This window comes from Armigeres subalbatus, chromosome 1, assembly GCF_024139115.2.
Source record: "Armigeres subalbatus isolate Guangzhou_Male chromosome 1, GZ_Asu_2, whole genome shotgun sequence".
Taxonomy (NCBI): domain Eukaryota; kingdom Metazoa; phylum Arthropoda; class Insecta; order Diptera; family Culicidae; genus Armigeres; species Armigeres subalbatus.
In genome coordinates, this window is record NC_085139.1 from 138,593,640 (window position 1) to 138,607,374 (window position 13,735).

Here is a 13,735-nt window from a genome sequence, read left to right on the forward strand (position 1 = left end):
TATGCGAGTGGCCGAAAGTGCCCAATGAGGTGTTCTTGAAAAAACACGAGAAATGTGCTGCCGCATGACACGTTGTACTCTAAAATCAAAAATATACAGAACCCCTCTTGCAAACAGCAGGGACTATGTCCAAGGGCTTGACGATCCCTCCTTGGACCAACTACGAGTTATGGTACCTGCCTAGAATGTGAAAGGGTTCGACAGTGAGCTCTGTTGCACTCCTATAAAAAGCTGCATGTATCGGATACATTCTGCAGGCAGGATCCGCCAAAGCGACCGTGTGCCGCTCAAAGCGCTCAATCCTATGCCCTAGTATCGGGTGGGACAAACCTGGCACGACGGACTTCCGAGGAGACATAAGGTTTGCGCAGACTCAATAAGCCGCTTGTGAATCCAATCATTACGAACGACATAAGAGATAACCCAACTCGATACAATCGCAACGACCTAGGCGAAGAATAACAGATCACGATTGGAAGCTTTGAACTGCAAGTTGCTAGATTTTGCAGGTTGCGACAGGATAATCTACGATGAACTACAACCTCGTAACTTCGACGTCGAGGCACTGCAGGACATTTGCTGGACAGAACAGAAAATGAGGAAAAGCGGGCATCGAGCGGCTACCCTCCACCAAAGCTGTGACACCACCAAAGAGCTGGGAACCGGCTTCGTAGTGCTGGGAAAGATACGGGTGGCAGCCAATTAATCCAATGGTGTGCAAGCTGTGGTTCACGGAAGGGCCACAGCCTGATATGTGTAAGGACATAAACGGGAACAATGGCGGCATGGTAGCGCCTGAGGTTCAGAATGATACTTGTCGTTTCGTAACATGGAATGTGAAACCTCGGAACATCTGCTTTGCAGTTGTGATGCATTGTACAAGTGTAGATCTAAATTTCTAAATAGTGAATTCATGCAACGAGGAGCAATTTGGACTGCAAATCCTGGAAAGGTAGTTTTATTGATGCAATTTTGCCGGACTGGGAAAAGACGCGTCTTATGTTGTTTACTTGATAAATGGTGATCAACCTACTAGATGCGAATAGTTAATAGCTGAGACGAGACCTGCAAAGAGGAAAAAATGTAACTTCAGCTGCTGCCAGTCAACTGCTGTCACGAACTGTCAGGTGCAACCAGCAGCTTTTTGAGTGAAAGTATTGGTATCCCAAATAAAATATTCCACATCATTTTTGTTTTACCAAGACTTTTTTACTTTAACAAGTACAGTATACCCCCGCTGATCCGACAAATGTATGGCCGGACTATCGAGGTTTCTCTCGTTAATCCGACTGTCAAATCCATACAAATGAACCAAAACAAAATCACAACACAAATTCGAAAACTGACAGCATAATGTGTTTAAATGAGTGTTGATACTTTTTAATCCGGAAAATTCCGAATTAGCGGGATCCGGACTAACGAGTCGTCGGATTAGCGAGGTCCGGATAAGCGGGGGATACTGTATTCCAAACCTTCCGTTTAGCTTGTTAATAATCAGTAATAAACCTGTGTTTTGTTCCCGGTATAAAAATCCTTATGAAAATGAATTAACTATTTCGTGAATTGGATACACTTTTATTGTGCTCATTGTGTTATTGTGTTTACTTATTGCTTATTGTGTTTACCTGGGGCTTAGGTGAAACAGTCAAGTAAACAGTTGAAACTCGATGGTCAACTGTGATGAAAAGAAGAACAAGTGTCAAAACAAGAGAAAAGAAGCAGCGTCTTTGCAGGTCTCGTCTCAGGTTAATAGTAATCGGAGGCATACCACAAAAGTTCAACTTAATGGACGCAGTGGTTCCACGCCTCAACAAAAAAATGGTTTCGCCGGCGGCAATGCTAACCGGTTTGGACCAGTCATCAACACGTCGAAGGCGAAGCACATGATAGGGAGAGGTTCAAGAGAAGACAACGTGAGCCACTCACCACAAGTTTGTATCGGTGGTGACGAAATCGAGGTGGTTGATGAATTTGTGTACTAACTCACAAATCAGGGCTTACTAATGACTGGCGGAAAAGATACCAGCAGAGAAATTCGAAAACATATCGTGGCTGGAAACCGTACATACTTTACATTCCGCAAACGCTCTATTGACCAGTAGTCCTCTACGGACACGAGACTTGGACGATGCTCGTAAAGAACCGACGCGCACTTGGAGCCTTCGAAAGGAAATTGCTATGTACCATCAAATATTATATATTAACAATATAGCCCACTCTCGCGAAAAACAGGCGAATAGCGATTTCAGCGCTTTTACGAGTGGCGGTCGAACTATTTTATCTTAGTAATCGTAATTCGTTGTGAAAGTCGTTGCTATCGTGTGCTATCGTTGTTATAAACAAAAATATACGTATACAAAAGCTAAACGTCTGGTTCGGTTCTCTGTTAACCGATAAAAATAAATTTACTAAAAATCAGTATGGGTCGAATCCTTGGTCGAATCTATTGTGCTGTGAATGGCTGTGTTAACATGAAGGACGGCGTGTCCTCATTATCATTCTTCAAAATATTCTCCGGAAATAGGTAAGAACGTATCCATTAAAGCTGTTGGACACTTCGATGAATCCATTAATACAAGGATTTTATAACCTTGAGTTATATGTATTCTAACATGGGTACAATACTCACAGGCGTGCATTAGAAAAGATTCATATAGGTAATATCTGCCTAAGAACGTTTTTGCTCATTCAATTTTTTTGTTTCTGGCGTATCTAATGGTCGAAGAAGGAGTTCAATGCATTTTAAAATTCTATGTATATTTCATATCAAATATTACAATATGTTAACTCATTTTTCAGAACTGTCCAAGGATGGGTTGAGTTCTGTAACAACTCATGTTTGTCGAAGCATAGTGTTATCTGTTCCAAGCATTTCCGTAAGTCGGATTTTGTCAATCTTCAAAATAAATCTCAAGGGTTTGTATACACATGTGTAGCACATTAGTTGTATCTGGAAAGTTTATATTTCAAACGGTGTTTTTAAGTCGCGAATTTCTTATGCATAATTCAAAAATAGATATACATGATGTATCTATTTCTTAAATTTCGATGAAATTATTTCGATTTGTGTACCTTTGCTGAGCGCTGCTTCCCAAAAACATTCAGTGGTATCTAATTCACTTAAAAATTAATTTCGCACACAATAAATAAAATAGCTCAAATAGTTAAATAGATCTAAAATAGTTAATTAGTCGTGTTTTAGGAGATACTTTGATTTTTTTTTTATTATTTCGTTTTCATTATGATCTCAATTATAAAAGTATTTACAATTGGCACTTGAGCTAATAATCTTGACTGTTCTAGTCTCCATTCATTTGCACGTCCATCATTAATGCCATGTGAGGAAGATGCTGTTTTAGACATCTCAATGGATCTTGATGAAGATCTACTTCGTACTGATCCAAATCTACAATCCGAGGATGTTGGATACTGTGTTGAAATAGGAGCATCTCAGGATGTCAATGTTCCATTGACGAACACTCAGTGCCAAAACAACTCATTTGAAACAGATAGTGATTATTGTTGTAAAGTAGATAATATAACTAAAATGATGGACCAGCTGATTCTTAAGGGAAAAGAAAACGTTCAATTGAAGAACAAACTGAAAACTAAACAAAAGGAAGCATCTAAATTAAAGAAGAAAGTTCGTACTTTAAAAGAAGAAGTTAAAACGTTAAAAAAACAATTGGTAACATGTTCGTCGCAATTAGTTGATCCAGTTATATTAGAGCTCGAAAAAAATAGAAGAAGAAAGTTACGCGGATCAAGATTTTCCGACAAGATAAAAAACATGGCAATCATTTTACATTATTGTTCCGGTAAAGCATATCGACAAATACGGAAATATTTTTCGCTTCCGTCTGTTGGAACCATTAAAAGGTGGCTTTCAAGATTAAAAGTAAAAGAAGGGTTTTCAAAAGTTATCTTCAAGCTCTTAAAAGTCAAAGCCGCTACGTTACTGCAAGATGAAAGAGTTGTAACTATTTTTTTGGATGAAATGTCGATATCTCAGCGTCTAACCTATGTGGCGAATGCCAAAACAGATTATTTCACAGGATTTCCTACGAAGGTTGGTATTTTCTCAGCAGCATATATATATTTCAAGGACATCACATTCAATTTTTATTTAAAATAACATCATTCTAGATGCTAGCTTTGGTGAAATATTTTGAATGAATTAAAATAAAAACTTTGTAAAGCTGTCATAAGAATGAATTACATGATGAGCTCGAAATAATAAAGACATAAAAACATTCATCTTTAGTATTTTTTTAATCTGCTGCCTATGATCGCATACGAGTTGGAGAAAAGAAAGAACATTAATGTAGCAAATTTAAAAAAATTAAATATCTTTGGTACCATCTATGGTGGGGCGCAGATGGCGGACGTGGAGCCCGAGCAGGAGCGACGACCTCGATAACAGAAATTGGTATGATTTAGCCTTGCATAAGAGGTAAAATACCAAAAAATAATACCAAAAACTTATATGCAGAATACTTGAGGCATACCGAATAATAATTGGTTATGCATTTGGTATTGAAATTCAATTTAATAACTGAGTTTGTTATGGCTTAAGTATTGTACACATTAGTTTTTGGTATTATTCCTTTAGTATTTTACCTCTTATGCAGGGCTAGTTAATAACAGAGTATAGTATCAATAACAGAATTAAGTATTATTGAGCCAATTTCTCCTGCTCGGGAGGAGGCGAATTAATTACGAGTTGCATCAGCTGAGAAAATCATCCATCGTTCACTCGCGTAAATCGGACAACTACGGTGGGTCGGGCACGTACTCAGAATGTCGCATTAAAAAGAAAATTGGATGTATGGGGATTGGCATAAAGTTACTCTTTACCATTATATTTATTATCATAAAATGGCGTAATCAGAATAGGCTATAAGTCTGAATAAATAAATAGCACCACCTCAATGATGTCCTGTAAGTGTAGGGTAAATCCGGGTGAGCTGCCACGCCTTTTTCAAAATCAATATTTCCCAAAATTGATACTACTTGGTTTACTTGAAGTCTGTATCCAGACATATGAGGTCTTCTAAGATCTCCAACAGAGCTATTCTTTGGTATTAGGGTTGGATGGGGCAAGATGGGTCCTGAAAGTCTGAAATCAGAAACACTTCAATTCAACTTTTTAACGTGGATCTATAACAATAGCTCAAAATCTATGATATAATAAAAAAAATCAAATTTTTATTTCTTTTTGACTCATTAAAGTAGAAGTCTATTTTTCTGTCAATCAAAAAATTCCGGGGTAAGATGGGTCAAACAGCGGGGCAAGATGGGTCACCTTTCAATTATGAATTAATATTTTAATTAAAGTGAACTCTCCTTACTCGATATTGAAGGGACCATCGAGTTAGGGAGGTATCGAGATAGAGGGCAAATTATTTTTTTTTCCAAAATATCAAAAACTTTTCATAACATGTAGAAATATGATTTAGGGTAATTTGCCAGAATGCTATTTGGACGAAAGGGTCATTTGGTCGAACGCCGTTTGGTTGAATAGAGAAAAGTGAGAATTGAGAAGTGAGAAAATACAGAACTACAGAGTAGTGAGAAGTTATAAACGAGATGTTTGAAGTGAGTATTGAGTAGTGAGAAGTGAGTAGTGAGAATGAGAAATGAGAAGTGACAAGTTGATGGTGAGAAGTGAGATATGTTAGTTGTGAAGTAAAATATTCGAAGTGAGTAGTGAGAGAAAAAGAAGCAAGAGATGAGAAGTGAGAGATGATAATTGGGATGTAGAAAACGAGATGTTCAGAAGTGAGAAGTGAATAGTGAGATATAAGACAGAAGAAAGAAAACAGAATAAAGAAGAAAAAATATGGAAGGGAAAGAATAAGAAAGAAAGAGAAAAAGAGGAAGAATAAGGAAAAAAGAAGAAATTAAGAAGAAAGGCCGAAGAATAAAGTAAAAAGAAGGAAGAGAAGTACAATGATGAAGAAAGAAATGGAGACCAAGAACAAGGATGTAAGAAATAAAAAGAAAAAATGAAGAAAAATCCAAGAAAGAAGGGAAAAAGAGAAAAGGAAGTTGGAAGACTTCTATAAAAAGTTCGATTTTGGACTGAAATAATGGCCTTTCTATACAACTTTGTTGTACAAGAAAGGCATAAATATACATTTTCAATAAACAAATTTATTTATTTATTTGCCGTTAATCAAATGTAATTAACACCATTGTGTTCAAAAGTAATCTTAAAACGATTAAAGCAGCAATGGAAATTATGTTCTGAATAGGAACTATGCTGTTCAGTATGTGCTGACCCATCTTGCCCCATTTGCAAGTTCATGTTAGGATGTCTAATTTTCGATCAAATTTATTTATTTGAACGCGGTTAGCACCTGCTTTACTTATGATACTTTCACTGTAATACTAAAATGTTTCAATTTTACATTGCCCTACGAGATTACACGTTTTATAGAAACTGTGTTTCGCATAAGAAACAATGTTGAAAAATATTTTACCTTGCCATACTCTGCCAAAAATAAATTTTATCATCAAATCAAGTGACATTAAAGTAGAACCAAGTTATCCCTCCTACAAAGTCATAATCTCCACATTAAAATGTGCTCAATGCTAAAAAACGACCCACGATGCACGATGCTCAAAAACGACCCTGACCCATTTTGCCCCACCTTACCCTATATTTGCTGTTCGCGAGTTGCAAGTAGAATGAAAGTTACATGGGCTTTTGTTCTTTATTTGTGTCATCGGAGTTTATTCTTTTTGTATTTTCTCAATGCTTATTCCCATTCATTTCGGTATATTTGACAAAAATAACGTTCCAGTTTTTTATACAATATGAGTAAAATTTATTTTCTAAAATATTTTACAGGCATTCCATTCTCATTGTAAAATCAACAATCATTCATCTCATCAATACAAAAACCGCGAGTAGAACTCAGTAAATTAAAATTGATCTATTAAACACAGTTTCAGTTCGTGGAAAATTATTCGCCTCCACATGACACTAAAGCCATTTCATTGTTTTTTTTTTCGTTACTAATCTGAGTAAAAATAAATGGGTTTCCTGTTCCTTGATTAAGTAACACGCTCCTGTATTGGTCGTATTCGTAAACAGACGGGTGGAGAACAACTATTTCCGCTCTAGAATCTCCCACTTGTTGCAGGGAAATATAGAAAAGAACTAATTGAGCTTCAATCCATCAATTTAGAATAGTTTTAGGATGAGCTAAGACCTATGAACAGTAACCCTGCCTTTTCGTTTATTTCACGAATTTAACTTAATAGTTACACGAATGACTCAATATGTACACGATGGTAGATGGAGTATGTACCGACATTGATTGACAGATATTAAACTTTTCAAGTTTAAGAGACTAACTTTTTACATAAAAGCAGACTTCTTTGTTGTTTTGATTATCGAAAATAAAATATAAATATATACAATGCGATTTTCGGTACATACATATTAAAAACAAGTGGGATAGAATAATGCATACTTGATGCGGTTATAGAATTGAGAATAATTATAAAGAAAATGCCTCGTCTATTTAAATTATGCGAAATAACGAAAGAGAGAATAAATTTGCATAGAAACTATCTAAAGAAAGAGATTACTACTCAACAATAAACAACGAATAAAACTTAAAAACTATGTTTATCTTCAAACTAAAAGGCAGTTGGCGTTCTACACACATGCTTCGTCTTAATCTCGACTATCGGCACATTTGAACTTTGACAGTTATCTATTTCTTATGTCCGTAGTACACGCTTTGTCCTAATGAAAAATATTTGCCAAGTTTCGAGACATTTAGTACATTGATTACTGATTAGATATCGCCAAGGATATAATACAGACTCGACAAATATTTATCATAATGACATAGATTGTAATGGTAGCTTTACTTTGCACTTTTGCATCAAAATACGTTTCTAAAGTTCAGTAGTTGTTTCGGCATCTGATCGATCCAAATCGTTGAGATACGAGAACGATAACTGATTGTAGTCTCTTTTACCGAATGTTACATTCTCGTTGGTAGGGCTTGTATGGTTGAGCTGTGTTTGAGATTGAAAATCTCCATTTTGGCTGTAAAAATGTTCAATTAACTGATGTAGAGGTAGACTTGACTCGTGTGCTCAGTGGCGTTGCTTACCGTATGTGGAATAGTGGGTTGCTTATTGGCACATCGGTGTAGCGATTGTTCCTTCCTAACGTGTTGGACACATTCTCGGCACCGTTTACTGTGCCATTGTGGTGCATGTGATGGTGGTGGTTGATGTTGTTGATGTTGTTACTATTGGCATTGTTAATGTTTCTGTGGTTCCTGCCTAAAGTATTAAATGTGTTGTTTTGGGCCATCGAAAGATTGTTTCGATTCAGAGTATCTCCGTAGCTAAAATGAATGATGTATAGTAGTACTTGAAATATTTAAAAAATTTACGAATATGGCGTTACCCATTGATGTAGTTGTTTCTCTCTGATTTTATTCGTCCTAGTGTTAGCGTCCCCGGTACACTTCCATTGCTTACTGCACCTAACGGATTCAGGTAGTTGTTACGATTCATCTCAAGGTTTCGATTGAGGGTGTTTTGTCGATTATTAATGTTCAGATTGTTATTGTTCTTCGTGTTGTTATTATTGTTGCGTTGTAGAGTGCCCACGACAGCGGTTGTTGCGTCGGAATTTGTAGGACTGTGTTGACCTAGAGCAAAAGCAAGACAGTAGCGTCTTAAGAATATAGACACCGCTTGGGTTAGGACAATACTCATCCAGAAATTACATACCATTTTCTTTATGGGTGATGTAGCTCACATTATCCAAGCTGAAAGCATGATTTTTGGCGCTAAAGTCTAGCTGAAGGTCGTCACCTTCATCTACAGGAACAGCCATCGCGAGCACCTGAGTCTCGTACTCCTTTAAGTTCGTTTGGTTTTCAGAAGCAGGGGCTTGGGAGTTAATAATAACAGGATCATAGCGAACAGGACTTGCTGGGGCATTATATTGGCGCATACGTTGTTTAAAGTTTTTATATCTAAGAGGAAAAGTAATTGAAAAACTGGACAGTATTAGGAGCAACAGTTTTGTATACTTACTTTGACCATGAAATACAAATGTAAACGATTCCAATGGACCCAAGAATCAGTATGACAACTGCCACGGCTATCAGCGCAAATGGGAAGACATCGTCATTGACGACAACTGCTGCTTTAACTTTTTGGATTTGCTGTTTCGGTTCTACAGGACCAAATATGCCCTGAGCTGTCGCCCTTGCTATGCTGGATGCTTCAAAATTGATTTGCGACAAAATTGTTGGCATCATGATTGTGCTCTGAACCGAAGTTGAATTGCGAGCCAATATTCGCTCAGATTTTGGATCCACAGCGTAGAACCTAGAAGTATGGATTTATTTGTACAATTTTTATTACAGCTTAAACATATGTATTTCAAAAGATTCAATAAAATATGTGATGCATATAGGCAAAGAAAGCACCACTTGATAAAACCAGAAATAAATCTATAATTCTTTCAACACTCTAAACTTATCGTTAATCAGAAGTTGTAGGGAAATAGAATTATTCTATTTCCCTTCAACTTCCCTATAAGGGTGGCCACCAAATCGGGAAAAACGGGAAAGTGGGAAAAAGACGGTACATTGAAGTCACCGGAAAAAGCAGGAAAACCCGGATATTCAGGACATGTACCGGGAAAAAAATAATTTTCGTTAAGTTACATTCAAAATTCTTCAAAGTTTTTAATTTAGTCAAATTCTATCTGAATTTTTTGATTTTAGAGCACGGTGTGTACAAATATTAGGTAGGTATTTTTCCCAAATCTAGTTTGTGTTGTCACCAGATCATTTTGATATCAATTTCGAGTAACATTTATCATAAATATTGTGTTATGGGGCAAGCATAGAATCAAATATCGAAATATTTTTTCTTTTGAGTGAATGTATTTAACTTTAGTTATTCTTCTAATGTCCAAGCTTGTCTTTAGACGAGGTACTTCTATTATTTTCTTGTAATTTTCAATTGCACATTATTCGAAACAAAATTAATACGGTGATAAATATATATTTTAACACGTGTTCAAGAGTTGTTTGGAATTGGATTTAAAAATTCTACAAATCATCAAAAAATGGTAAAGCAGCAAAGAAGCTTGGTATTTTTGTTTGTAATATTTTAAAGAGCAGGTTTAGTTTAGTATTTTCTGCAACTAACCTAATATAATAGAAGTTTATGATGGCGAGAGATATAAATGATCTTAAGAAGTAGGGGGAGATCCCCCAGTGCCGGACACATAAACCATTTACCGAAAAACTCTCTAATTATTCGGATTATGTTTACTTGTATACCATATACACAAAATATGATCATTGATGATCCATACAAACTATATTTGATCATTTGAACACGTTTTTGGACGATGTATTTTGATGATGAATTTTAGTGAAAATTTTCACGGTTCAGAAAAGTATCCCCGAGTAGAGGTGTGCGCCGGTTCGATATTCGTCGGCGGCGGCGTTTGTCAGAATTTTGGTTGGCGGCGGCGTGAATCGGCGTGGCGATTTGTTTACGTCTCTTAAGAAAACTTTTTTTTTGCATTTATTTTCAAAGAAGAATGTTTTGAATTTCACATGAAAAATTTAATGAATTTCTCCATAAAATTCTATAAGTTTTTCCTAAATCTGGAAATTATTTTCGAATTTTCCACGGGAACTACTTTGAAGTTTCGAGAAATCTTTGGTATTACCAAGAGAAGCTTTTTAGAATACCTAAATAAAATTGTTTGAAATTTCAACATTAAATTTATCGCAATTTACATGAGAAACTTCAGAATTTCCACGAGAAGTTGTTTTTAACTTCTACAGGTAAATCTTCGGAAATTCACGGAAAGTTCCTGTTGAGTTTCTGTTGAACATTCTTCGAAATTTACACAGACAATTCTTCATAATTGTAGGAGAGGCTGGTAGAATGGATGTTTTAACGTTGTCTTCCTCAGTCTAGAATAATCAAAACAACTAGTTTGACATGGCCAACGATAAAACAGTAAATTCTTAAGAGTTTTCAGAGAGACTCTAAGAAGTTTTCAAGGATAGTTCTCCGGAATATTCACGAGAAGTTATCCGGAACGTTAAAGGAAAACTTCTTTAGAATTTTGTGCGGAGGATTGTTCAAAATGTAGATATCAATAAAAAAAAAGTATTTGAATTTCAACGGAAAACAGTTCGCATTTTTTTGGACTTCTACAGGAAATTTATTGTACAATAAACGTTCGATAACTGGAAGTCATTTAACTACAATGCTACTGCAATTCGATAGTGACATCAGTTTTGCAGTTATCGGACAGCAAAACGATTTCAAAGTCGATGAAAGCTGCATTGCACTGCACAATCAGAGGTGCACTTCTGTTGGATCTGACGTCGTCTGACAAACATTTGACGCCTAGAATGCGTCGCAGTTATCGAACGGCCTGTGCTAACTGAAACGAAAACATGTTGCAGTTATCTAACGACTTGAGTATTGTCCATAAGAAATTCTTGACCAAAAGCGACATACGACCGAATTGGTAATTTGGCCGAAAAAGTCAATTGCCCTAAAAGGGTCAGAAATGATCGTTTGACCGAAAAGGTCATCAGCTCGAAAATGCCGTTTGGTCAAAATGGTCGTTTGACAGAATGGGCTATTTGGCCGAAAATATCGTTTGGGCCAACAGGTCATACTGCCAAATCTCAATAACTGAACGGGTAATTTAGTAAAAAATATATATCCATTTGGCCTAATAACCGAAATTTCGTAACCTCTCTCTACTACTCTCTACACATGAACAGACAAATATGGGCTGGCAAAAAATCATTTAACCGAATAGATCATTTGACCGAAAATGCCGTTCGATAGGAATGGTCATTGGTCATTTGGCCCGGAAATGTCCTTTCTGCAAATCTATCCTTTTGTCCAAACGGCATTTTCTGTCAAATGACCTATTCAGCTAAACGCCATTTTGGTAAAATGATAAATTCAGCCGTACGACACTTTTCAAAGAAGGTTGCAGAAAGGACATTTTTGGGCCAAATGGCTCTTTCTTTCGCATAAGAATGCACGTATAAAATCGTTTACCATTCCAAAATTTCATCAAAATCACATTGTGGTGCACAGATAATAAGTTTACTTATAAATTTTCCTGCACGGCAAGCTATTTTACGAGTTTATTCCAGTTTCATTTGTTGACATCGCATATTCCAGCAAACAAACTCAAATGAAATCGGATTATCTGTCAAGCAGAGCTTGTTATCATAAACTATATCGCAATGTATAACAAACAAACTCGCTTAAAAATCGTGGCATTACCGTGTACCGTCGGATAAGAAATATACATATATCGCCTCCACTTTTGTACGAGAAAAGCGTTTTCGCGACTATGATTAAATTTGTGCACTTAGGCATCGCATAACAGAAAAACAATTCTGGGAATTCTTACCGAAAGACGTTTTTTATCAAATGATCTATTCGGTTAAATGACTTTTTCGGCCGAACGGCAGTTTTAGCCAAATGACCTGTTAGGGCAAACAGCCTTTTACAAGTCCGGCCAAATGTTTCTTTTCGCTGTACGTCGATTTCGGTCAAACCAGTATTAACCTGATAACAGTTTCGTTAAACTTACAGTTTTGTTAAATGGTACTTAGCTGGATGTCTTTTGGTCTTAAGGCCAGAATCGACTTAAAAGTAAGGAGGCTACGGAATTTTGTTCAATGGTCAATTGACAAAAAGGCCATTTAGATAATATTACCCGTTCAGTCAAATGGCCCATTCTGTCAATAATCCTTTTCGGCTAAACGGCACGTTCGGCCAGACGACCTATTAGGGTAAACGGCTTTTCGCTCAAATTACCAGTTTACCGCCCAAGAATTTCTTATCGAAAATAGAAAGAATTTGATGCAGAAATCCGAAAAATCCTTTAAAATTCCAAGCAATTTATCCGTTGTTTTAAAGTTGACTAGGCCAAACCTGGGTGCTGCGGATAGAGCCGCTTTTGTGCTCTCAAGCAAGTAGCGGGATATTTTGAAATCAATCCCATAAGCAAAATTATTTTGCAGTTAATTGCCTGTCAAACATTTCCCGCTCTTCGAATTTCTCTTTTCATGCTGCATGAAGGCGCACAAATGCGCGAGACTCTACATAACTTTACGATGGTAACAATACTCCTCAATATAAGATTTAAAACGAACATAACCACAATTTTCAATGTTTGGCTCCGGCACAAGAGAAAATTTTGGCTTCACTTTGACAACCAAATCGATTCTATCCGCACCACCCAGGGCCAAACTAGCCGTCTAGTGATGAACTAATCCCTGCAAAAAAAATCTCTCTAATAAAGGATAAAAAACTAGCCGTTTTAAACAATCTAGATTGAGGAAGTCAACGTTAAAGCATCCCTTTTACCAGTCACAATTTTCTGTGTAAATTTCAAAGAATGCTCAACAGAAACTCAATAGGAAATTTCTGTGGATATTCTGAATATTTTCCTGTAGAAATTTGGAACAGCTTCCCGTGAAAACTCTGAAGAGATTCTCATGTAAATTCCAAACAATTTTCCTTGGTAAATCCAAGGAGATAATCTTGGTAACTCCAAAAAGATCTCAAAAATTGTAATTCATGTGTAAAATCCGAAAATAATTTCCAAATAAATATTCTGGAAAAACTTGAAGAATTTTCTGGGGAAGTTCATAAAATGTTTGAAGTGAAAAAAAAT

At 36.4% G+C, this 13,735-nt stretch overlaps 1 protein-coding gene across 3 annotated transcripts in view; it reads right to left on the reverse strand.

Moving 5' to 3' along the window:
- Positions 1-6,809: 6,809 nt before the first annotated feature.
- LOC134205174 (cadherin-99C) overlaps positions 6,810-13,735 on the reverse strand; it is a 584,755-nt gene continuing 577,829 nt past the window's right edge. For all 3 annotated transcript variants that reach the window (XM_062680181.1, XM_062680179.1, XM_062680180.1), the window contains exons 10-14: positions 9,079-9,375; positions 8,770-9,017; positions 8,441-8,687; positions 8,139-8,378; positions 6,810-8,071 (exon numbers count right to left, since the gene is read on the reverse strand). In XM_062680181.1, the coding sequence (XP_062536165.1) occupies positions 7,918-8,071; positions 8,139-8,378; positions 8,441-8,687; positions 8,770-9,017; positions 9,079-9,375 (1,186 nt within the window). In that variant the 3' untranslated portion in view covers positions 6,810-7,917. The remainder of the gene's footprint in view (positions 8,072-8,138; positions 8,379-8,440; positions 8,688-8,769; positions 9,018-9,078; positions 9,376-13,735) is intronic.